This window comes from Podarcis melisellensis (genome assembly GCF_964234715.1).
Source record: "Podarcis melisellensis genome assembly, chromosome: 8".
In the NCBI taxonomy this organism is placed as follows: domain Eukaryota; kingdom Metazoa; phylum Chordata; class Lepidosauria; order Squamata; family Lacertidae; genus Podarcis; species Podarcis melisellensis.
In genome coordinates, this window is record NC_138540.1 from 3548453 (window position 1) to 3575031 (window position 26579).

The window sequence follows — 26579 nt, forward strand, 5'->3', positions numbered from 1 at the left end:
ACCCTTCACTCCAGGCTGCAATACAAAGGAGCATAAAGCACTCACCATTTGTACAAAAGAACCTGCACAACAAGATAAAACACTGGAAAGAGGTTGGGGGGGGAGTGCTACACATAGCATTATATTAACTCTCTGTCATTATAAAAAAGGAAGCCAAATTCTGTCTCTTGCATAAAGTATTAAAATTAAACACATCTGCACAATCTATTCTCCATAATATAATATGAAAATGTTTATTATTTTTTCATTCAATTATATCCCCGCAACTCTAATGGCTTTCTGTATCACTGCAGATCCTTTTTACAGATAATTGTCTTTTTTTAGTTATTTTGCTTCTGAGAAGAGAAAAGGCACCTGCTTACTCAGTGAATATCAGAAATGACACCAGAGAGCATATGCTCACATACAGAGATGGAATATCCATACAGAAACACTTCCCACCCAAGATAACTTGGGGGAAAGCCTTGTATCAGGAAAATCACCCAACTAAGCCACGGATAGGATTTTGTTTTTAAAATGAGGCAGGTTGCCATTTCAAAATATCTTGGGCTCCCACCAATTACCATGGGGCACAATCAACTGGGAAGATCTCCTGTGCAAACCTATTTGAAATGAAGAGAATGTTGTGCACAGATGAGCAGGAGGCTCTTGTGTAGCACCCACCCGTTTCAATTCATGTAGGACAATTCCTTGGCAGAGTGCACCCAGTCCACATGGATCTGCTTGCCTCCCATAAGAAGAGCCTGCTAGATCAGGCCAATGTACAGTCAAACCTTGGTTGTCGAACGCAATTCATTCTGGAAACCCGCTCAGCTTCCGAAACGTTCAACAACCAAGGCGCAGCTTCTGACTGGCTGCAAAAGCTTCCTGCACTCAAGCGGAAGCTGCGTCGGACGTTCGGCTTCTGAAAAACATTCAAAAACTGGAGCATTTACTTCCAGGTTTTGGGCATTCAGGAGCCGAAATGTTCCAAAATGGAGCCGTTTGGGAGCTTAGGTTTGACTGTACCATTAAGTCCATCATTCTGTTCTCACAGTGGCCACCCAGATGCCCCAATAGGAAACTTGCATACTGAATTCAACCACAAATGCAACCTCCCCTCCTGTAGCTCCCAAGCAAGCAATATTCAGAAGCATTTCTGCCTCCAACTGTGCAGGCAAAGCATAGCCATTGTGGCCAGCAGGTATTGATAGCCTTCTCCTCCATGAGTATGTCATCCTTTAAAAGGATCCATCCAATCCTTCATGCTGGCCCAAAATCTGCTACCTGAGGTAGCCCCTCACTCTGCATCTCATAATGAGAGCTCAAAGGCATGGAGGTTTTCCTTGTCTCTAAACGATGTCCTGCCACAGGCCCACCATTCAAGCCCACGGAGTCCAGAGCCACAGTCTGCCTCAGCCCAGCCTCCATTCTGCAAATGTGCACAATAAGGCAGGTGGCCAAGTCTGGCTGGTGGGAGGAGGGGGGGTTGATCCAACTGGATCCTGCAGCCAAGGATAAAACAGAAGTCATGAACGAGATGAAGATGAAAATTGAGCACTGCATGAGCTCTGGCTAGCAGAGAGGAACTTGAAAGGGCTGCTTCCTCTGCAGGAAAGTTCACAGCTCAGAAGAGAGGCCTTTCATTGCCTGCTAATTGTGCATGTGGTCCTGTCACCCAGATTTCCTCCAACCTTGTGTCCAAATGGCAAGACTAAGGGGGGCATATGGAGGAGGGCATGAAGGGGGGGTTCTAAAGGGTCAGAGAGAAAAATCAGTGATGGGGCCCTCGGGCTGCTCCTAACATTTAGGGAGAGGAGAAGAACAAAACAAGGTAACTATCTTTTGTTAAAAGATCATCTGAAAGAGACAGAACAAAGCAAGTGTAGCTTGTTGTTATTCTCTTTAGTTGATTCAAAAGAGGAATCTTCATATTCTTTTCTTCCAGTTTGTTTAATCACCCTAATTTTTGAACACTGTAACTATTTTTCCTCGCAGGGGAGCCGCTCAATCCTCTTAACAATTTTGGTTGTGCTTTTCTGCACCTCTCCCAACTCCACAATGTGCTTCTTGAAGGGGGATTATGATTGCAGGGAAAAATTCTGCATTACAAGAAGACGTACAGGAAGATTGCACTTGGTGGGGTGCCTGAGCTGCCTTTTTAGCTGAAGAAACTGATTGCAATGGGCCAGTTTCTGTTCTTGGCTGCCCACCCCCTTGGCTGAGGGAAGCGCCTCAGCAAGACAGGTTTTTCCTGGGCAAAGCACTCTTTTTGCAAATCATAAAGCGAGGGCGGGGGGGGGGCAGACACACACGCTTGTGAGCCATTTGCAGAAAGTCACGCAGCCTGTGCATTAGCGAAGACAGAGCAGTTCAGGTATTATACTAAAATAACCAATAATTGGAAAGTTACATCCACACTCTGGGAGACGAGCAATAAACTAAAAAAACACACCTTGACACGTGAGTTGAATATTTTATGTAACTGGGAAGGCTGTGACTGCAGCTCAGAGCAACCTAATGTGATTTGCTACTCGGCAGAACCTTTTGGTTACCCAACACACAGACAGAAGGTTACCCGAATTGACACAAGTTCACTTGTCCCTTCGTATTCTTTTGGATTAGGCAGGCCCTCGTGAGCCTGGAGCCTGGAGTTGGGGTCACACTGAACTTCAGGGGGTGCTCTGAGTGCCTTCTTGGAGGACAGTGCCACAGAGACCCTCTCCTGGCCTCAAAGCTGGGAAGTGTTCATGCACTGCACTCTGCCAAGTCCTCAGGGCATCCCTGAAGCTCAGCATGACACAAGCAAGTCCTCCCCAACTGAGAAGCAGAGGAGAGTTATGGACTCCCCACCAATTCTGGATGATGACCAAGAGCCTCCCTATGCCAAGGGAAAAGAGGCACTTCTTAAAGTATTCTTATTTTGCTTAAATGCCTGTGATCTGTCCCCATCTTTCCAAATATTATTCTTCAGCCTCCAAAACAAGCCTCTTTTCCTCTTGCTGCCACAAAGTGCTCAGGGCCTCAGCTGCATCCACAGTTTGTGCCGCTTCTCAACCAGACTGAGGCGGAAGCTAGCAGCCTGCATGTAGGCATCTGTGGCCCTGATGAAGAAGCCACTTCCTTCTCTCTGCTTCTGCCATGCAGACAGGGACAGATGGCACATCTGCCAAATGAGCAGCACATATAGCCAGCCACTTGCGCCAGGAGCACAACACGGAGATCCTCGAAATAATGTACCAGAGCTAGGCTAAGCAGAACACCTTGGCTAGCCACTTACTTGTGCTTCCTCAGCCTCTGGTTTTTGGCAGCACCTTCAGCACTGACTTGAAATTTTAGAGCCATTACCTGGAAGCTGCACTTATTTAAATAAAGATCTCTGTGCAAACAGAAACTGGGAGTTCCTTCAAAAGCCTAGAACGGCATTTCCCAAACTTTTTATATCCAACACTCTCCCCTGCCAAGTTAAAACTGGAAACATGGTGCACCCTTGCAAAAACAGCATCACTTTTTACATTCAGTCCCCTCTCTCAGTGGCAGCTCCTAAACCAGGCGTCCTCAACCTTGGCCCTCCAGATGTTTTCAGACTACAATTCTCATCATCCCTGACCACTGGTCCTGCAAGCTAGGGATCATGGGAGTTGTAGGCCAAAAACATCTGGAGGGCCAAGGTTGAGGAAGCCTGTCCTAAACTGTCACCCTCCCTACAGTGTGGCAGGCCCAATGCCTTATGCTTCTGTCATAGGACAGTTAAGGTATTTCATTTTGTGGGATCCACCTCTCATGCTGAATCTATACTGTCCTGCTTTTTGCTGGAATGGTTTTCCAACTTCCCCTTTTTAAAATTACTGTATACTGTATTTCTGTAACCTATTTAAAAATATATATTTAAGGAGCCAAGGGCAGCTCATTTTCTCCTCACAGCAACCCTGTAGGTGGAGCTGGTAACAGGGAATGACAGGCCCAAAGTCTCTCAAAGAAGGTTTTTGACTGAGTGGGGATTTGAATCTTGGTCTCCCCATCATAGGCCAGCCTTCTAATCACTGCATCCTGTTAGCTCCAGAGTGTGCAAAAGTAAGCATTTCCTGCCCTTGGAGGAGTGCCCACTTCTCATGTTATCTTTCTAGCCCTTTCTTCTGAATGAGATGGCAAACCTGGCAAAAATCACGCAGCAACATGAAGGGCTGCCTCTTTTTGGGAAGGGGAGGGCATTCCGCTGTTTTCACAGCAAGAATTATCATTAAATTGCATCTGATGCACAAATGCAGCAGAATGATGCCCAGCCACCCTGCTAAGCTTAACTGGAAGGCCAGCCCCGAGCACAGAAACATTCAGAACCACAGCAAACCACCTCCTATCAGGATGGGCCCCTTAGACTCAGGTAGTCCAAAGCAGAAATTATCAATCACTGCAAAAGCTGTGCAAGAATGGCTAGGCATCTGCCTTCTCAATAAAACAACCATCCCAGACAAAATGACTACTCACCGCTCAGTGTGTGTAGGCCCAAATTGTACACCAGTATTTCCTGTTCTGTGTTCAGAGCTATGATGCCTTTAGACCCTGGTGACCATTGTTCCAGTTTCTCACAATCCAAAATGCTACAGCTAGGAAGGTGGGAAGGGAAGGATGATGGGGAATGAACAGTTTTTACAAAAACAATATCACAAGTACAGGTGTTGTTGCTTCCCCACACACCCTGGGCTAGTAGTGTTAATCCTTTATCTATTTATTAACATTTTTTTTTATCTTACTCTTCCTCCAAAGGAGTTCAGAAAGGCATAAGCAGTTGCATATACATACACACAGACACACTTCATCCTCTCAACAACCAAATGGTGAAGTGGAATTTTGAACCTGGATCTTCATGGTCCCACTCTGACACTCTAGGTAGAAGTGAAAGGGAAAGGACCCCTGGAAGGCTAAGTTCAGGACAGACTTTCAGTCATGTGGCCAGCATGACTAAACCACTTCTGGCGCAATGGAACACCGTGACGCTGTTTACCTACCCACCACAGTGGTACCTATTTATATACTTGCACTGGTGTGCTTTCAAACTGCTAGGTTGGAAGGAGCAGGGACAGAGCAATGGGAGCTCACTCTAGCAACACTTGCCTTGTATTCCTTAGTCACACCCACTTAACACCACCAATTTTGGCCATGCCCCTTCTTTTAAACAGATTCAGAAGTACCTCTTGAATAAACAGACGGTTCCAAGACCTGTGCCGTTTTTTAGAAATTAAGCCATACATTCCACAGTAGCTTCTGAAACTTTTAAAGCAGGGCTGGCGAAGCTCAGGCCAGGGGCATGGATGTGGCTTTCAGGATTCCTCCCAGGCCACAACCCCTCAGCAGACCTTTCCCGCGGCCTCCACAACCACTTTTGCCTGACACTGTGGCAAGGCTTAGAGGATGGAGAGGTGTGCCATAGAAACTTCTGGTTTTTCATGACTAGGCCATAGCCTACATTACAAAAGGTAAGAAATGCATCTGTTGCTTTGCCCACTGGCATGCAGCCCCCAGAAGGTTGCCCCTGAGATAATGCAACCCTTGGCACAAGAAAGGTTCCTCACTCCTATTTTAAAGCTTACAGAGGCCCTTACTGCTAAGGCTTATACCAGTGCTCCCATTACAGGCTTTCAGCATTGTTTTCAGCTGGCACACACCACCAACTAAAGCAGACATTGCCAGAAAGGATTGTGAGTCAAACCATTGGTCCATCTAGTTTAGTAAACTGCCAGGGTGGGCAGAAGGTGGGCTGGGATCTATGGGAAAATTGTTGGATGATTTACTGTAGACTGGCAAAAGTTTCTGTCTCCCAGCAGTTTAACTGACTCTTAAATTAGGCTATTCAAATCTCTTTATCTGCAGCAATTCACCTGTAGATTTGCATATGTAGGGTACGCCTCCTGAGCCTCCCACCCTTCTATGCAGTTGTCTTTGCCACTGATGAATGGGAGTAACTTTGTTCTGCTCCCACATTTGCTCCTGATTGCTGCAGGCTGAGGGGGCAAAGCCTCCCATTCTAGCAGATGACACCATAATAACATTAAGTTATTAAGCCTGCCATCCACACAAGAGCGTTCTTGGAATATTTGACCCTGGTCAAACCATTGGTGGACAACTGCCAATTTTTAACTAGCCAGCTGACCGGCAAGCCAACCTAATTATAGTTTATATTAAAGGCCTGTGATCTTAGCTGTCCAGAGTCTGACAAGAAGCCAGAGGTTTTCCATCTTGTTTGCTAAAAGGCTTACAGGATGCTGAAGCGGTAATTTCTGATAAGTACGTAAGACCTGCTGTTGGTTGCAATCAAAGTTTACTTCTGCTGGGAATTTGGATGCTAAAGAGATAGTATTCTAGCTGTTCTTGCAGAAGCTATTGTTATGAAGAAATCTAAAATTTTCCTGAGGTCATGCACTGATCAAAGGTATCAAGAGACAATATGAAGCTATAGTATCCTTGTTAAGATATTTTTAGTTAAATAGTTCAGGATTCTTCCACTACATCCTCACATAAATATGTGAAGACCCCGGTCAGCAGAAAGCATTGCTCAGCTTCTGACTCAGAAGAAGCTTATTATTTGTCACGTGCAAATTTGTGACTTTTGAGTTTATTGTTGGCTTCCTGTAAGCTTTTGCATGCCATTTCAACATGTTTCTTAGAAGCAGACTTATGGGTCTGTAAAAAAAATGGCTCATACTTGTCTCATCTTCATTCCCTTAAGATCTCTGAGTAAGTTCCTGATTCTCTTTCCCATCTAAAAGGAGGGAACCTCATCACTGTAAAATGAGCAGCCAGAAGACTCTAGAGTCTAGACCAAAGCGAAACTCTGGCCTGGAGCACCTTAAGACCCCACCACCCAGCAATTAAGCTATGGGGTGGGGAGATCCCACTAGGAAGCAGGAAGAGAGCCTACTGACCCCAGTGGGGGCTTTCTTCCTAAGCTTAATTGCTTCACAGAGGGGTGTTTTTTGTCAGCATGGTAGATGGGGTGCGAAGGTTTAACCCTCCTCTCCCCATAGGCTGTTATGCCCACAAACATCACCCCTTTATTTCTGACCCTGCCCCATATACCCACACACCAAAGAGCATGTGATCAGGATTAAATGTACATAACACTGCAAAGCAGTCTGTTTTTTTGAACAGTCTGTTTAGTTTGGTGAAAAAGGTCGCATCCACACCATACATTTAAAGCACTCTACTTCCCCCAAGAATCCTGAGAACTGTAGTTTGTTGAGGGTGCTGGGAACTGTAGCTCTGAGCGGTAAACCACAGTTCCCAGGATTCTTCAGAGGAAGCCAGGTGCTTTAAATGCACAATGTAGTAACATGACAACACTATATTTAAAGGTAAAGGTAAAGGTACCCCTGACCGTTAGGTCCAGTCGTGGATGACTCTGGGGCTGCGGCACTCATCTCGCTGGCGTTTGTCCGCAGACAGCTTCCGGGTCATGTGGCCAGCATGACTAAGCTGCTTCTGGCGAACCAGAGCAGCGCACGGAAACGCTGTTTACCTTCCCACAGGAGCAGTAACTATTTATCTACTTGCACTTTGACGTGCTTTCAAACTGCTAGGTTGGCAGGAGCAGGGACCGAGCAACGGGAGCTCACCCCATTGCAGGGATTTGAACCGCCCTAGGCTCTGTGGTTTAGACCACAGCGACATCCGCATCCCAACACTATATTTAGACGGACTCAATTGGAAGAACCCCTCCCAAGGACTTTATATGTCTCCAAATTTGGATTTTCAAACAGTTTGCTGACTGTGTGGGCTTTTTTGGATTTCTTGTTTGCCAACTCATCCCATGGTAAGACAGCCCCCAGCCCTGCCCCAAATTCCCACCACCAGCAGGAAAGGTCAATTTCTTTCTCCTTGGGGACCGCTTTATTGTCCTCTGTGTATTTTGCCACATGACCTTTGATCTCTTCAGGATCCATATTGAAGTCAGCTCAACCTTCTCAGTAATGGGACACGAGGGCTGAGGCACAGACAGCACATGACATGGAACAGTGCATGTTATTGACTTTTCTCAGACACCCCACTACCACCACTGCTCAAAAGAATTTCACTTGTCTTACAAGTGACATTGAGAGTCAAGTTTTTGCCACACCTTGATTACACTTCGTAGGCCTGACCTTTGTCGGCCACCACAACTCCAGAGCTGAGTTACCGTTTTCCAAGTATTTCTGGTAAGAGGAGTTCCTCCAGACACTTTCCAGAACCGCTCTGCCTGAAGAGGCTGTTTGCTACATACTCCTAGGCAGAAAGGAACAGAAGCCAATTAAAATGCCACCCATTCCACCAGAGGATCAATATTAAAGTCAGCTCAACCTGCTCCACCAGAGGTTTGGGAAGATTTGTAACTCCCCAGCAATTCTCTTTCTTATTCCCACAAGTCCGGGTTGAATGTAACAGGGGTCTACCTGCAAAGAGAAGGGCTGAGCAAAATCAACCCGGACACAGCCCAGTCCTCTACAAGCAGCTCTGCAGATGGTCCACAGGGATGTCCAGAGGCTAAGGGTCTGGGTGGGGCTCTGGGAAAACAGAACAAGTGTTAAAAATATTAATTCAGACTTGGTTAACATATGCAGCAGAATCCTAAAGGAGTAGAGTTCTGTGTGTACCTTCAGGTGTGTGATCAATTATTTTGAACACTCCTTAAGTAAAACAAAGACTGTGCAAGGAAAGAGAGAGGTTCCAGACTACTTGACTCCCTGCTATACTAGTTTTCTACTTGCAGCAATATTACATATGTGTTTGTGTTTGTGTGTGTGTGTGAGTGTGTGTGTATTCTCTCTCTCTCTCAATATACACGGTAGGGAAGCATTCAACGTTTTGATTTTCCCTCCTGAAAGGCACAGGAAGCAGGTTGGAAGACAATTTGTATCCCAGTGGTGGAAAACTTACTATGTGGGTGGCTGTAGCTCAGTGGTAGACCATATGATTTGAATGAAGACCCCCAAACCTAACTCCAGGAAGGCCTGGGAAATATTCCTGTCTGGCTATGGGTCTCCAGAGCTTCAATCTGTGTAGACAAATGGCCTGACTTGGTATGAGGCATTTCATACCATACTCAGAAGATTGTAACAACTATCAGCTCCTCCTCAATATTCCCTTTCTTGGCAAGAGGTAACTGGGTAGCTCCGGGCACTGATGGGGACATTTCTTAAAAGTAGCCTCCCTCAGTGACAAGTTGCCCATACTAAGAGAAAGCAGGCAGCTGGGGTTGCAGGCAGGTCTGGAAAAGGAGATAAACAAAGGAGAGAGAGAACCATCTCATGGTCTGGATGTCAGGACCTGGTTCACAGGAATGGACAGACATGAAAAGTGCCCTTAGAAATAAATGGAGAAATCCAGTACTTTTATGTAGCAGGGATTGGGCACCAGTGACTCCACACACCTCACCTCCCCATCCCCACCCTCCATCAATGATGACTGAGCATGACTCAGTGGGCATGGAATGTAAAAGCAAACTCATTCTTCATGTGCTGATCCTTTTGTAGCCAAAATGGTGCCAAACACACAGAAAGAGGTAAGGGGCAGTATCAGCAGACCTGAAGAAACCCCAGGGCTTGCAATAGTACAAAACAAAAACAAGAGGGACTGAGTATGCTCATTGGTCATGGAATGCCATCTGTCATACATGCACCCCAAACAGGAGTAGTCCACATGGAATCTTTTACTGCAGGTCACACTTGTTCACTGTAAATGATGATGATGATCACCCTGCCCATCTGACTGGGTTGTCCCAGCCACTCTCAAGTATGGATTCTCAGCTCCTCCAGACCCAACCACAGCAGTTCTTACCACTTTCCCCCTGTAACCAGAGTCAGGAGCCACATCATAGGAGATTCCAATGGGCACAATCATGATGTCAGGGACAGTGCCTGAATGGAACGCACTGAACACCAAGCTCAGCCACTCCCTGCTGGAGGCAGAGACCTGTGGTGCACCAGCGAAGGCCTCTTCCAGGAAGATCAGAAGTGGTTGTCTACTCCGGAGAACTTCCTCAACATACTGTGGAGGCAGAGCAGGTGGGGGGAGAGAGAAATCCCTGATCTCAAGCCTAAATTAACAGAAACATGTTTACTGGTAAATTTTAGTTGATGGTGCGTGCCAGAACAAAATCAATTTTTAATGAATATATATTTTAAAGATAAATAAAATTCTATTGGCATGCACAAATTGTACAGCAAATGGCATTGGACACAAAATTCAGCTCTCTGAGAATATAAGCTTTCCTGGAAAACAAAAAGCCCTTATGCTTGTGAATATATTGCTGAAACTGTGTGGGCAACATCTGCCAAAATATCAGATGCTAGAGAGATAGTGCAATAAGATTTCCAGTGGGTAGGGGCAGGGTGTCAGTACTCCTCTTCATAACTCTTCACTCTCGCCCATGACCGGCAAAATCCTAAAAACAGGCAGGATAATAAAAATTGCAGAAGCAATTCTGTGTATTCTTTCAATTTGCATAATTTATAGAGGCTGCAAAGTCCAGGCTGGAGCAGATGAGACTTTTTCACTTGGGGTAATGGTGTAGGGAGACAATGAAAAAGCAGGAGAATGACATCATGCAAGTCTGTTGAATAATAAACTGAGAAATATTCTCTCTCTACTGCAATAACATTTTTCCTACAAGGGCCGACATTGATGCTGAAATGCAACATCACCTGAGCTCTGCGTGTGCAGCTTTTTCCTGACTGAAGTACAGAGTGTTTGAGAACATCCGCACAGAAACCAAAATGTTTGTTTACAAAGCTATTGTACTACCAACTTTACTGTACGCTTGTGAAACATGGACCACTTACAAACACCATCTCCAACTCCTCAAAAGATTCCATCAACAGTGTCTTCAAAAAAATTTCACATATCACTTGGGAAGACAGGCGAACTAATGCCAGTGTATTGGAGGAAGCAAAGATCACTTGTGTTGAAGCAAAGATTCTTCAACATCAACTTCATTGGACTGGTCATGTTGTTTGGATGCCTGATTATCGTCTTCCAAAGCAACTTCTCTATTCCTAACTTAAGAATGGAAAGCGTAATGCCAGTGGACAACAAAAGAGGTTTAAAGACACTCTCAAGGCAAATCTAAAAAATGTAGTATAAACACCAACAACAGGGAAACACTGGCCTGTGAGCGCTCCAATTGGAGATTTACCAAAGGCATCATGGATTTTGAAGCAGCACAAACTCAGGATGAAAGGGAAGAAGAGTTTGGATTTGATATCCTGCTTTATCACTACCCGAAGGAGTCTCAAAGTGGCTAACATTCTCCTTTCCCTTCCTCCCCCACAACAAACACTCTGTGAGGTGAGTGGGGCTGAGAGACTTCAGAGAAGTGTGACTGGCCCAAGGTCACCCAGCAGCTGCATGTGGAGGAGCGGAGACGTGAACCCGGTTCCCCAGATTACGAGTCTACCGCTCTTAACCACTACACCACACTGGGAGAAATGAGCTAAGAGGGAGGCACATTTGGCAAATCCTCATTGTAATCTACTCCTGCCCGGAAACCTATGTCCCCACCATGGAAGGATGTACAGATCCAGAAATGGCCTCCACAGTCACTTACAGACACACTGTTAAGATCATGTTCATGGAAGACATGGCTTTGGCTACGAGTGATTGCCAAAGAAGAAGAATTTAAGAGCTACTAAAAACACACAACAAACTGGCAGACGGTTCAGCCTGACAATAGAACGCCCCCTGCATGACTTAAACATAGTGACAGCCACTGCAACAGCTAAATCTCCAGTATACTTCCAATTATTAGCAGCTGGGACAAGCATCAGGACAGAGCTATCTTGCTCTGCTTGTGAGCTTCTTGAGGGCACCTCAGTGCTTTTCAGTCAGAGTGTGCCAGAGCAGTTTCAGCACCTCTCAGGTGGGCGCCATTGTTGGCCAGTGCTCCCCCCCCCCACTTTTTGCCTCTACCTACTTCTAAGAAGCCCAAAATGAACATTTCAAGTCAAAACGGAAGATGTGAGTGAGCATGTGTGAGTCTACACTTTTTCTTAAAGAACTACGACTCCACCTAGCTCCTAGCTACTCCTAGCCTCCCACGTGGGCTTTGAGCTTTCCAACCAGGCCTCTACCATTGCAGCCACGGGCATCTGCATGAGGGCCCTTCCAAGATGCCCTAATCATCCACCTGAATCTAAGAGAGGGAGGGAGGCGGGGGCACATTTCTTTGACTTGCACCAGAACCAGGGGCACCAGCATCTGCTCTGGGCTGTCGCAAGTTGCCTAGTGACTTACTGTAACAACTGCATGGTGTGTTCCAGCACCTATTTTTCTTGGGGGGGAAAAGCACTACCTTAACACTCACCATTTGGAGATGAGCCCTCAATTAGATGGGCCATCTGCCTGACTTTATGCTCCAACCAACTTTACAAATAAGTCTTCATGCCAAGCAAATAGAAAAAACACCCATTTCCAAAAACAAACAAACAAACAAAAACAGTTCAGAGCCCATGACATGAACACACAATCCAGGGGTTCAGCTGATACACCATTAATGAAACAATGAGCCTGTTGCCACATGGAAGTGCCAACATCCACATGGCTGCGGGGCGAATGAAACTGCAGTAGAAGATAGGCTGAGCAATGGGGCTGGGGCTGCTGTGAGTGGGAAGCGATGTTTGTGCTTTCCCCAAAGGTGTCTGGCAGAGGAGGAAATTATCAGGACAATTTGCAAATGCAATTGTCACTTTCTGGCTGAGGAAGCAAGCTGTGCAGGTTTTTAAACCTGCTTCTCCACTGAACGAAAAGATCAAATTGTCTTTTGTGCTTTTCTGAAGAGACCATGCATGAATATCACTAGTCTCTTAGACACTAAAGGCTATTTGGTGTTCCCTCACCAGGCAAACATGAACAAAGAAAAATTGACTCCCCCCCCCCCCCAGCAGAGATTCAGATTCACCAAGTCTCATTTCAGCTCTAATGAAGCGTAATACTGTAGCTAGATACATCATTTGAAGAAGAAGAATCTTTATTTGCATCAGCCACTAGCCATAGCCATAGCCATAAAATAAAACAAAATGTACTGAAGAGAGAGGTAAAAACTTAACTATACAAAATACATTCTGGAGGTTTCCATCAATAATCAAATAATAGATCTTATTCTAATTGCCCCTGCTAAAAAATTTGCAGTTTTTACTGTCATCTGATTATCTTGATCTGCTAGAAGAAAGCACACAGTAGCAATGGTTGAGCGACCTGGTGTGGGTAGTAGTAGAGGGGTAATAACCTCACTCCTCAAATCTTTATAAACAGTGCAAGCTAACACTGCCATCTCCACAGGGACACAACCATCTTTTCCCTCAAGTACAGCTGAAGGCAGTATATTTAATCTTCTTGCATCAGTGAAAGCGGACCTGTATTTTGGAATTGTTAAATTTTCCAAATAGGGTGCCAATGTTTCAAAATGACTAGGTGGAAAATAATCATACCATGGTCAAAATTTCCTTCTCGTGGCCAAATTATTCTGTCACGTATAGGCCCTGTCTAATTAAATTATTTGCTTTACTGAAGCCCAGTGTTAATAACTGTTGTGGTTATAAACCAGAAAATTAAAGCTTTCAGTTGATCATTTTAGTCCAAACGCTCTCAGGATGATCTTGCAATACTAAGGGTAGTAGATCGTTGGGGTTTAAATTTAGCCAAAGCCAATAATTAAATGTCCTAACCTACACCAAATCTGTAATTCCACGGAGAGAAGATTAGCCTCCAAGAGAAATGAAACATTTGGAAAACAGGATGGAACAGAAAAAGATTGCCTTAGGAACTTAGATTGAACAGCTTCTGTAGATCCAAGGTGAACGTCTGTCCAAATCTGAGCCCCACATAATAACTGTGCTGGGGGTTTAGCTTTAAAAACTTCAGGTGCTGATGGTATGTGATTGCCACCTTTAGTATGGAAGAAGCGTGTCAGAATTTTGGTGCTTTGAGGCGCTTTTTCCTTTCCATATTTCTGATGTGCTCCCCATGACCCTGTTGACTGAAAAATAAGGTGGAGGTATTTAAAGACTTTAACTTGCTTGATCAACTGATTATCCATATACCATCTATGGGCCCTATAGTTTCTTGAAAACACAATGACTTCATTTTTCTTGTAATTCACAGCCAGCTGTCCTCTTTGGGAGTAGGCTGAGAATGCCCTCATCAATCTTTTTAGACCCACTTTTGTTTAAGATAGAAGTACTGCATCATCTGCGTATAATAATATAGAGATGGCTTTTGTGGCCAATTTAGGGGCACAATACTCTGGGGATGTTAAACTCTGGACAATATCATTTATATATAAATTAAACAGTGCGGGAGCTAGGATACAATCTTGCTTAACTTCCTTTGTCACTGGTATGGATTCTGTGAACATCTGTAGAGCAGCGCACTATCAGCACAGTGTTTTTATACAGACATTTAATCAAGAACAATAATCTTTTATCTATATTGGAAGAGTTCAACTTAACCCATGGTCTTACTTGAGAGACTGAATCGAATGCAGCTTTCAGATCAATGAAAGCTGCATATAGCACACCACCTGGTTTCTTAAGATATCTGTAAAATGGGCAAGTACAAAGCAATGGTCTACAGCAGATCTGCCTTGTCTAAATCCTGCTTGCTCTTCGGCAAGAATAGCTTCATCAGTTATCCAATCAATTAGCTTATTATAAAGATGCTTTGCATATAATCTTCTAATTACAGGTAGCAAACTAATTGGTCTATAATTACCGTAACCGGATCAGATGTAAGGCCCTTTTTGAATCTAGAGATGGCTACTGCTGTGGCCCAAAACCTCAGGAAATAACCTGGATGCCAAGCGCATTTTTCTGCTTTCTGTTTTTTCCATCTTAGCAAAAGTTTATACTTGTCTGAGGGAAACATATTCATTAATTAAGAGGGGTAAATTAGAGTTCCTATATTTGCGGTAAACTCTCTTCAGCTGGCTTTTAGCCTGCTTGCACACTTTGTCAAACCAGCTGGAAGATCTGATTGTTCTTCTTGAGCCACTGTTCTTAATCTCAGTTCTCAAGTCATCTTGCCACCTGTCAGTCAAGATCTTAAACAAATTCATAACCTCAGCAGCAGAGGTAGCTGAGATGATAGCAGTATGAATAGTTCTTAAATCATCTGCATGAAGAAGGTGTCAGTGCTAGATTGAGTACTGGTGTCCATTGATTCTATTGCCTGCAGTTACACCTAAGTTTGCATTAGAGATAAACTGATTTTTTGGGGAAGAATTGTTAAATACTGTGCCTATTAGTACCATTGTTAGAGGTAAATATTATGGCCCACCTCAAACTCCATGACAAACTTATATGCAAATCGTGAGATCCGATCGCAATACAGTATAATCTATCACACTATCTCCATGCTTTGCAAAGTGGGTATATTCCCCAGCCTGATCTCCCTCTATCATACTGTTCAATATTAGCAAGTCCCTCCACCTTACAACTTGGGCTAAATAAAGCCCTGAATAATTACATCTATGATCTTTAGACAAACAGGAGGTACCTCTGGCTAAGTAAATATCTGGTTTCAAACTCTGTTTGTAATGGGTGTACAAATTTACATTGTTGGCTCCGATACGTGCATTAAAATCTCCTGCAATGATAAACACTGCAGTAGGATATAGGGATTCTATATAATTCTCTAGTTCTGTCCAGATAGTATTTACAGTAGATTTTTTTTTTTTTTACAAGGTGGTATGTAGAAGTTAAGGACGCGGGTGGCGCTGTGGGTAAAAGCCTCAGCGCCTAGGGCTTGCCGATCGAAAGGTCGGCAGTTCGAATCCCCGCGGCGGGGTGCGCTCCCGTCTTTCGGTCCCAGCGCCTGCCAACCTAGCAGTTCGAAAGCACCCTCGGGTGCAAGTAGATAAATAGGGACCGCTTTCTAGCGGGAAGGTAAACGGCGTTTCCGTGTGCAGCTCTGGCTCGCCAGAGCAGCGATGTCACGCTGGCCACGTGACCCGGAAGTGTCTCCGGACAGCGCTGGCCCCTGGCCTCTTGAGTGAGATGGGCGCACAACCCCAGAGTCTGGCAAGACTGGCCCGTACGGGCAGGGGTACCTTTACCTTTACCTTATGTAGAAGTTAATCAGCATTAAACATACTTTCAAAACTATAACCAAGACAGCAGTTGCAAACGGTTTGCATGGAATCATGGCTGTTGTAGTTGCATTCAACTTTTTATTCTGCTTTGAATGCCAACCAGCTATGTTCCATGACATCTGTTTTAGCCTGAATTCCTTTAAAGCTCTGTGCTGTCGCTTCCCAATTTCGTCTTAAAAAACGCTTCCAATCAGTGGGAACTCATTCAACAGTATTAGTATCCTTTTTGATTCTCGAGAGAGGACTACCTATTCCATTTGCAGGTAACCTCTGATAGCTGAGCCACAGCATCAGGATTGTCCCTCCCCATATCATATTCCCGGGGGGTGGGGTGAGTTTGCAGCTCTGCATCTATGCACTTCAAAGTTCCTCCAGTAGTCCTCTTTTTAACTATACATTTTGGAGAAACAGCTTGTGGGCAAAAATGGGTTTTCATCAGGCATTTAGGAGAAGAAAAAGTAAGATCAATAGATTTGTGATGTTCTGGTTTCAGAACAGAAACTATTTAACCATAGCAATTAAAAAAGCCTACAAATTGAAGGCACAAAGAGTTCTAAGACAGCACAATTTGCTTGAGTAAGGCCCCCAAATCTGACTATAATGAAAACTAAATTCTGCAAGGTCATTGTAGGCAGATGGAATTAAACCATTCTACAAATCATTAAATATTTGACCGAAGATGTAATATTCAGCACATACCGACATTTTTATGGATCCACTCAACCCACATCCTTACAAAGCCAGCATAGTTGTGTGAATTGACTGGCTACACCCTAGCTACATTCATTATGGGCTGATCACATTTCAGCCAGGCTCTTAATGGCCTAGGCCACACAGGATACAGGAACCTGTGTAATATTCCCAGACATGCCTGGTCACATTTAAAGTAAACTTAGCCACATGCCCATTCATTTGTAATGCTAGCATTCCAACAGCATGCTCACGTGCACACATACGGACCACTGACTGCAGGCATTCCAACAGTAACAAGCGAATGGGCCAAGACATACATTAAGCGCTTTGCATGTGTCAGTCTTACTTGAACGAGGGTTTCCTGCATGGGTGCATTCTGCCTTAACCACTGAAAATTCTAGAGCTCCCTCAGAGACAAGCGGAGAAGGCTGGAGAGCATTCTAGGGAAATAGAGAAGCAGAACCACTGGTCGCCTTTCTCTGCTTTAGCAGCTCACTGTCCCAGCTCCAACCCCTGGAGACAATTGGCTGCTAAAGGAGAAATAAGCAGAGATAAACCTCCAGTTTTCTCCACCTGTCTCTGGGGAAGATTCAGAATACTGAACCATCAGAACCTGCCTTAGGACTAAATCAGATCTGATCATGGATCTTCCATGTCACACCTCCTTTAGTTAAACGCAACCATTAAGTGAGGGCTTTAAACCTACCCCCCCCATACACATACCATTTCTCACCCCCATTTAAATGACCCCTTCCAAGTTGGAATTAGCTTCAGGGAGGAGCGAAAGGGATTATTCTCTCCTCTGCCCCAACTTCAGCTAATATCAGCACCAGAAGGCAGCACTGAAACCCAGGGAACCTGCACACTTTGTATATGGGTGTTAAACCCACACATTCACTGAGTAAAGCAGACACTGCCCCAGAGACAGCATGCTTCACCTGTACACACCAAGGTGAGGCTTAGATGCTCAACAAACATCTAGTACAGCAGTAAGAAACTGGTCCCCACCTCCCTCCCAAATATCTGCCATAAGCACTCTGACTGCCCATTTCGTAAGCGCTCAAAATACTACCCGACGTTCACACCTACTGTTCCATGTTACCCTCCAGTAGCTGGGTCCCTCTGGCTGCAAATTATCCACCCTTCACATCACCCAAAATGAAGATGGGCTGCATTGTGCTAATTTGGTCTTCTGGCAAGCATATTGAAGACTCAATGCAATTCCGGCACTTATGTGGAAAATGTAGCTTGCTAGGCTAGTTAGCTAGTTTCCTCTGTGCTTTTATTTTGTCTTGTACTCTGTGTATTTCTCTCACTCAACCTTCCTCATTTATTAAAAATCAAGCCTTTTGTAATTCATACCCTGGTGATTGGCTGATTACTTTGGAACACCCTAAGGAATGTCTCCCAATACTACATGTCCACAACAAGGTTTTGGCATACAGGGACTCAAGGGAGAACGAGCTGAACATTTCTCAATATGGAGTGTCAACTAGCAATTTTCCAGTTTGCAGGTTAAAATCCCTGAACTCTCCAGGCAGCTATTCAAGCAAAGAGAAGGATACCAGGGGATCCACACTAGCATCTCCTACATCACATTTAGCTTACTTATTGTTGTTGTAGTTGTTATTATTATTTATATGCCACCCACCTGACTGGGTTGCCTCAGCCATACATGGCCACTTTTGATGTGGCAATATGTAGCCAAGCCTCAAAGCCAGAATGTGAAAAAACATCATCTGGTCATTCACAAGATGAAATGCTGTTGTGGAGCCCGTGAGAAAGTCAATGCAATATGACAAATTGTCACATTAAGTGGCTGTTGGTCAAGTGTGCTTAGAAGCGACTTCAAAACTCTCAGCCAAATCTCTTCCTCCTCCTCCTCCCCTCAGCACCAACGCCCACCCCCAGTGCTCACAGCCCATAGCAATCAGAACTTCCCTTCCTTCCAAAGATCCAACACTAAACTTACTGAAGCCAAAACAGCTCTGGAGAGGACTCCTTGCTCACTGTCCCGGGCCTGTTCCACTCCTTGCGGCAGGAATACCCCTCCTAGGAGCGCCAGCAGGGTTCTGTACAAAGAGGAGCAAGAGCAGGGATGGTTTATTAAGAGCCTGGGTCCTCCACACATCCTACTGTGTAGGAACAGGATTTGGTCTGTGGGATGCAACTTAGGATGTTTAGGGAAGTTTTTAATGTCTGATATTTTATCGTAGTGTTGTTGTTGTTGTTGTTATCGTCATCATCATCATCATCATTAATTCTGTTGGGAGCCGCCCAGAGTGGCTAGGGAAACCCAGACAGATGGGTGGGGTATAAACAATAAATTGTTGTTATGATCCTGTCAGCCACAGTCATCTTTTTCTTTTCTTTTTTTAAAAGAATGCAAAGAAAATTCTAGCTGCGGAAATAAGCTTTGGTCACATCTACATTCAAAGCACTTTTTTTAACCACTTTTCCCATCCTGGGAACCATAGTTTAGGTATGCTGAGAGTTGTGAGGAGAAGCCCCCCAGCACCAGTAATAAGCTGCAGCTCCTAGCATTCTTTAGGGGAAGCCATGATTGTTAATGGGGGTATAATAAGGGTGCTTTAAACGTATGGTGAGGAGGTGACCTGAAAAATATGACAGCAAGGAGGTCTTCCAGCAGCTTTAATACTCTGCATGATGAAGAAAAATATGTGTAAAAATAAGAACATGTATATGTTTTAAATAGGTTTGCAGGGCCTTTTTAGAGGAACAGAATAAAGCATTATCTTTATGCAATTTTTTCAATTTTCTAATGTTATTAATAGATTTGTGATGGGGTGGGGGGACGCAAAGGTCTGGGTGGAAAGAATCATATATCCAAATCTATCCAGCTGGAAAGCTTAATTCCACAAGTTTATTGTGGGCAGAACAAATTATGCAAATTCCACAAATTATTAAAATATTGTTATTTCATTTAATAAGACTTAAGAAATCTGATTTATTAGACCCAAACGGCACTCAGCATCAGCAGAAGTGGTAAAAGCTTTTTCAAGACAGAACCACCCACACTAATTGCAAAACTGAGAACAAGTGGAAGGGAAATTTCCATAAGGAATCAAACTGAGGGGCGGGGAAAGGGGAGATAATCAGAAGTGGGAAAGGCCTCGCTCACAAACACTGCCAGCGTCAAACCTTTCTTCACCACCCTGATACCACTTGTTGTTCCCTCCATGGCTTGCTGGGGATGATGGGAGTTGTAGTACAAAACAGATGGAGGGCACTTGGTTGGCAACTATACAATTGCAGCCTTGAAAGCCAAGCCTCCGTAGCTGCATGGGGGAAACTGCACTGAGGGGGCAGTTGGGCTCCTTTCTGGGTTAAACCTCAGGGTGAGGTGGCGAAGCAGACTCTCTCCCTCCATTCTCCCACCATGGACTTTTCTTTTCTTAATAGAGTATCTCTCCCTCTCCATCACCTAAACTCTTTCTGGAAGGGAGCCCTGTCAGATGGCAACAAAGGCAGGAGGCCACCTGGGTGAAGAGGAAAGGGAATTGCCTTTCCAGACCAAGAGGGAGTTTGTGTTTCGAGCATAAAAACATATTGGTCAGATTCAGAAGTTGCCTTTATTGGGAAAATATTGGGGTTCAATACTCAATACCTTGTGAGTTCAGCCTGGAATGGCCAAATAGAAACTAGACAACAATTATCAGGGTGCATTTTTAGGCCTTGCAATGCTGATGCAACACAACTTCAACCAGCAAGTAGCTGAGGGGTGGCACCCAAATATGAGGAAAAGCACAAGCAAGCAAATGGAAGCAAAGGGGCAGCTATGTCCATCTATGGCAATACTTGCTTCGACTAGTTTATAGTAGTTTAAGCACAAGGCATAGAAATTTTGGGCTGATCCACACTTCCTCTTGTCCTGCTGCTTTTCCCCAGGAAAAACCGCTTTTTAGTGCTCAGAGCAAAAGGGCAACTCAGGTTTTCCACGGACTGCCATTTGTTCCGACCTATCGCTAAGAAGTGGGTTTTCCCCTGGAAAGGAGCAGGGCAAAAGGAAAACCATTCGGACCCATGCTTTCCAGGCACATCCAGGGGTGTAGGAAGGGGAGTGTGGTCCGCCCCAGGTATCATCCTTGAGGGGGGTGACAAAATGGCCCGCTGCTGGGGGCAGCATTTACCGTGGGGCCTGGCCCGCAGCGTGCCAGAGCCACACATCTCTTCTAGGAGTTTGCAGGCTTCCCCAACCTGTTGCCTCCTCCCAGATGTTGGATTATGACTTCCCAGGTGGAGGACACCAGGATGGCAAAGGCTGATGTCGTTTTTTCAGGATTCAAAACAATTCAAATATATAACACCAATAACCCTAACAACCATCCTGAAATATGTATTTCAAGTCAGGTGCTGAGTGAGAGAGTGGAGGGCTTAGAAAATGGCATATTGGAATGAAACTAAATCCAAATACCCTCAAGCAGATTGAAAGTGAAAGGGGGGGGGGAGGGAATCCCAGAAAAATGTGTGAAAAAACGTGTTCTCATATCTCAAAATGCACTCCAGATTGAAATCTTACCTGCACTTTGAAGGATAGGTTTTGTATTCACAAGTGACCCTGGGTGTGCCTAGGCCCTGTGAGATAAGAAGGAGCTGAAGCAACAGCCTGTCCAACTGAGATTTGTGGGTTGATAAAAAGACCACAGGAACATCAGGCTGGAGGCAAGAGAAAAACAACAGTCCTAAGCAACAGCAGACATACACAATATACCAAAGAGGGCACAGTGCAAAAGCTTCATGTAACAAAAGAGGCATCAGAGCATCCGAAAGGCTGGGGGGGTGGGCGGTCTGGCTCAGGAACCACACATGGCTCGTGAACAGTTAAAATAGCATAAGTAGGGATAGCAAAATAAAAGCTTCCTTTTCTTCTGAAAAGCAGAAAGTATGCTTAACCATGTAAAAAAAATAATACTTAGCACTTAAACAGATTTCTATAGCAGCCTTAGCCAACCTGTTGCCCTGCAGACATTTTGAACTACAACTTCTGAGCTGGCCGGCACTGATGGCAGTTGCACTCCAAAACATCTAGCAGGGGTAGGAACTAAGGCCCGTGGGCCAGATGCGGCCCAATCGCCTTCTCAATCCAGCCTGCGGACAGTCCGGGAATCAGTGTGTTTTTACATGAGTAGAATGTGTGCTTTTATTTAAAATGCATCTCTGGGTTATTTGGGGGGCATAGGAATTTGTTCATTCCCCTCCCCCCAAATATAGTCTGGCCCACCACATGGTCTGAGGGACGGTGGACTGGCCCACGGCTGAGAAAGGTTGCTGACCCCTGATCTAGAGGGCACCTGGTTGGCTCCTCCCAGACATTCTCTTAGCAAACCCTAAAGAAGCTTTGCAGGTCAGCATCATGACCCTCATTCCGCAGATGTGAGGCTGAAAGGCTGTGACTGGCACCAGGCCAGCAATACCTGCAATGAAACCTCCAACATAAAAGCAAGAGGAATAAAGCCCACATTTAGCTGGACTCAAAGGTTAGGTACTCAATGATCAAGAAACTCAGGAATGCACATGAGCAGCTTTGGGATTTCTTTAGTGTTAGCAGAGAGAAAGAACTGCATACAATCTAGAGCAAATTCAAAGAATGTTGCTATTAGAATTATGGTATTGCCTGTGGAAAAATATGGGAGGGAGGGAGGGAGGAAAATGGAAAGCCCTAGAGCAGGGTTTCCCAAACTTGGGTCTACACCTGTTTTTGGACTACAACTCCCATCATCCCTAGCTAGCAGGACTAGTGGTCAGGGATAATGAGAACTGAAGTCCAAAAACAGCTGGAGACCCAAGTTTGAGAAACCCTGTCCTAGAGAAAGAGATTGGAATACCATTGTAAACTGAACAGGAAATGGAACTGAAAACATGGAAGTGGACATGAACTTAGCAGACATATAATGAGAAATAAAAATTGAATACAAAAATTGAATACAAAAAGTGGAATACGACAAGAAATGGAACTGAACATACAGAACTGGACATGAGCAAGTGGACATATACTGAAAAATAAAAATAATATGGATTCAATGTGTGATCACAGTGAAGAAGCTTTAATATAGACATGGATGGAAAAATTTAGTATTATTCAATATGGAGCAGTGGTGGTGGGAATTAATCAAGGTAAAGTTAAAAGAAAGAATATGGTTAACATTTATCAATAATAGAGAACCTATCTTGGGCTTTCCATGGGAATGGAAATGAATGACTGAGACAAAAACAAAAAGTAGAGAAGAAAGATGCTTGCATGTATTTTTTTTGCTAAGGTTTTCTTTTCTTTTATCTTATTTTATTCTTCTCTTTCTCTTTCTTCTTTTTGTTTCTACTTCCCCACTCATTATTTCCATATTTTATTTTATTTTTTGCTTTGCTCTTGCTTTTATCATCTACTCTGAGTTAATGAGATTGCACGCAGATGAACAACAAAAGAAAAAGGAATGCACATGAACAGGAGTCTTCAGAGCAAGAGGCAACATGGGAATAAAAACCAGGCACTCACTCCCATGTTGTTCTAGCATCCTACCAAGCCCATTTGCATTCCCAAAATATGGTTCTCATATTATAATTTCCCCCCTGCAAGGTCAGTTATACGAGCTTCATTAACTTATTCAGTTTGGGAGGAGAAGAATCAGCGTTTGGATTTGATATCCCGCTTTATCACTACCCGAAGGAGTCTTAAAGCGGCTAACCTTCTCCTTTCCCTTCCTCCCCCCACAACAAACACTCTGTGAGGTGAGTGGGGCTGAGAGACTTCAGAGAAGTGTGGCTAGCCCAAGGTCACCCAGCAGCTGAATGTGGAGGAGACGCGAACCCGGTTCACCAGATTACGAATCTACCGCTCTCAACCACTACACCACACAAAACTAGCACTACACTTTGCCATCAGTTTGGGTGAGGGTCTGGAATTTTGGAGTGACACGTTAATGAAGCTATCAATACTGTTGGGAATGGGAAACCCTCTTGCATCCACCCAGGAAACAGCATCCCTTACCACCTCAGCAGCCCTGCGCACCATCTCCAGTTGCCCGTTGTGGATTACCACGCCAAGGAACGTTTGATTCAGAAGTTTTAGCAGAACCCAGTGGCTGAGCCTGAAGGTAGAGGAGAAGTTGGAGTAAGGTTAAAAAACAACCCACAAAGCAACAAGAAAGCATGCAAGCATCACTACAACTCTTAAGAGGCTCCAAGTGGCATGGGAACATAAAATCAAAGCCTTTGGGGGGAGAGGTGAGAAAGGCAACCACAGCTCTGTTGCCTTCTTCCAGGGTACCTCACTGGTTTCTCGGACAGATTATTATTGCCACTATTCAACCCTTAGACCACCTAACAATGCATAGAGATTAAAAATACAAGCCAAGAATCTATGATTTCTTTGACACACAAAAATAAGAAAAATGAAATTATCTGAAATGGTACATCTTTCCGCTTTCTGAACTGATTTAAACAAGGAGGGATTCGGCAAGGTCCCAAAGATGGTCATAGCTATTGAAAAGTTATATTGTCTATGTTTTATGTATTTCATAACTGCAACAGGATATCTAAAACTCTGCCCCCACCCAAAAAACTTTGACTATTCCCATTAAGCTGAGCAGCTACTCTCTCTCTCATCAAAGACTACCTTCCCCCCGCCCCCAGCACTATGGTTGGCAGCACCCCCACCTACAATCATGCCAGACAGCTCATTCCCCATCATCACTCCCACCCCGTCCAAACGAGGAAAGAGAACTTCTGAGCTAATCAGCCCTTTCTCTGAGTTAACTGCATGCACTCACTGCCGCTGCTTTTCCTATTAGTCCCTAACTTGTGTTAATTTGAAGCTGATGAAAGGTGCTGGGTTAATAAGAAGCCTCTTATGCACTGCGGTTTTCATCTGTAGGTTTCAAAGGACTTCCTGAAGGAAGTTCGCTGCCTCTCTCTCACCCCCTCACTTTCTTTTTAAAAACCACAAGCCAACGAGCAAAGATTTACCAAAAGATCATTGATATAAAGGGGGGGGGGGAAGGATCTTGCATCAATCCTTTTCCAGAATCTCCCAGCTGTTTTTAAATACACTCAAGGGTACTATATCAAAGTACTGTACAGTTACATGGAGCTGATTTCTTTACCATATATATACAGGGGCTCTATAGCCCGGTTGCTGTGGGTGTATTGTGATTTGTTTTTAGCCACCTCTTAACTGTGCTTATCTACAGTATATTCTTTTATTTTTTGCATTTCATTGTGGTTTATGTATCAATGCGGTTGTTGTTCTGGTTGTTGCTGTTTTTTACTTTATGTTGTAATCCACCCTGGCATCAATACTGATGAAGAGAAGGCTATAAATCATTTAAATAAATAAATAAATTATAGGAATCCCCCTTTCCTCTAATCTCTTGATAGAAGTTTTCACAGTCACCAAAAGATTCCCTCTCTTCCTTAAAATGAAGTATCAAAGTCATTCAACAGCACCACTGCAAGGTCAAACAGTAATTGCTGACCAATGAGCTGATAAACTATATCCTATATAGCATTACAAAATATATTTACATAATCACAGTGTCATAATCCATTTTTTTAAGAACTTCAGGGCCATGAGGTCAGCCCCTTGGTGCTGATGCAGTTATACATGTCATTATTATTATTTCTGTTTTCTGATCTTTAACCATAATAAAGAGTGGTGGTGGTGATGTTGTTGACATCAGGCTCTTTAGATCCTTCCACTGAGCTCAATGCCACAGCACAGATTTAATTAGGCAATCTGGAAAGGCAGCCACATGCTGGTGTAGAGTCAATGCATAAGCAAAGAAAGGACAATGCAAACAGGCACCTACTGGCAATATTGCTCCCATGTACCCTCAGCAATGTGCAAAATGAAAACCTGGGATCAAAATCCTACAATCTCAAAGTGAGATCCTGCTGCAGTTCAGCCCAGGAGCTTACCAAGACAGCTAACCTCAGACAGCAACAGGATGGCCTCTTTGCTCTTTAGACTAGGGAAAATGTTAGAAGTAATAGGCAGAAAGAAATTATCTCCCCAGATTTAGTAGTGAACACACACCTGCATGGTGAGTAAGATAGAACTATGCATTTGAATTATTGAAATGTATTATTTTCACCATGTGGTTTTTTGGGGGTGGGAGATCTAAGAGAGGTACATTCTTTTAAAAGCTACAAAATATGGGTTCAGCGGAAAATATTAGCATTATACTCCCAACAAGAACTGAAGGAGAATCAAGAGCCAGTGCAGAAAAAGTATCACTGACCAATCTCCCAAACTCAGCAAATTAAAACCTCTAGCAAAGTGGTTTTCAGAGCAGGTTGCCAGGAAGTGTGGGGTCCCTTAGAAGTTTAGCAGCAAGTGCACTCTCCATGAGCACAGTGGTGGCAGACAAGCTATCCTGAAAACCCTCTTGCATGCCACTACCAATTGCCCTCTGCATTTTGCAGCCATGCGGGATTGTTGGGTGGGTTCTGCTGTGCATTATTTGGGCCACAAGGGGCAGCAACAACCCTGAGTCAGCAGTCCGCAGGAACTGGCTGTCTAGAAATGTTACCATAGAATCTCAGCAAGCCAACTGATATGTGAAAGATGGATACAGAGCCAGCCCAAGTCATTTTGCTGCCTGAGGCAATGGACAAGATGACTCCCTCACATTCCATGTACAGAAACTTACTGGAGTTGCAGGTTAATCTTCCTGCAAAACTGGCAACTTTACAGGGTCTTCTGGCCACATGAGGGTAGCAGGTTACTTTACAGGGTGGTACACAGGCCCCTGGCACGCATACCTCTGACTTCCAACAG

At 44.3% G+C, this 26579-nt stretch overlaps 1 protein-coding gene across 13 annotated transcripts in view; it reads right to left on the reverse strand.

The window, feature by feature from the left end:
- Nucleotides 1–26579, reverse strand: part of GPAT2 (glycerol-3-phosphate acyltransferase 2, mitochondrial) — a 68213-nt gene that overhangs the window by 11683 nt on the left and 29951 nt on the right. For 12 of the 13 annotated variants that reach the window (XM_081921298.1, XM_081921294.1, XM_081921300.1 and 9 more), the window contains exons 6-12: nucleotides 23790–23889; nucleotides 21327–21463; nucleotides 18759–18858; nucleotides 9787–9996; nucleotides 8403–8513; nucleotides 8150–8235; nucleotides 4465–4583 (exon numbers count right to left, since the gene is read on the reverse strand). In XM_081921298.1, coding sequence (XP_081777424.1) covers nucleotides 4465–4583; nucleotides 8150–8235; nucleotides 8403–8513; nucleotides 9787–9996; nucleotides 18759–18858; nucleotides 21327–21463; nucleotides 23790–23889 — 863 coding nt within the window. The remainder of the gene's footprint in view (nucleotides 1–4464; nucleotides 4584–8149; nucleotides 8236–8402; nucleotides 8514–9786; nucleotides 9997–18758; nucleotides 18859–21326; nucleotides 21464–23789; nucleotides 23890–26579) is intronic. The other variant, XM_081921291.1, reaches the window with a different exon arrangement.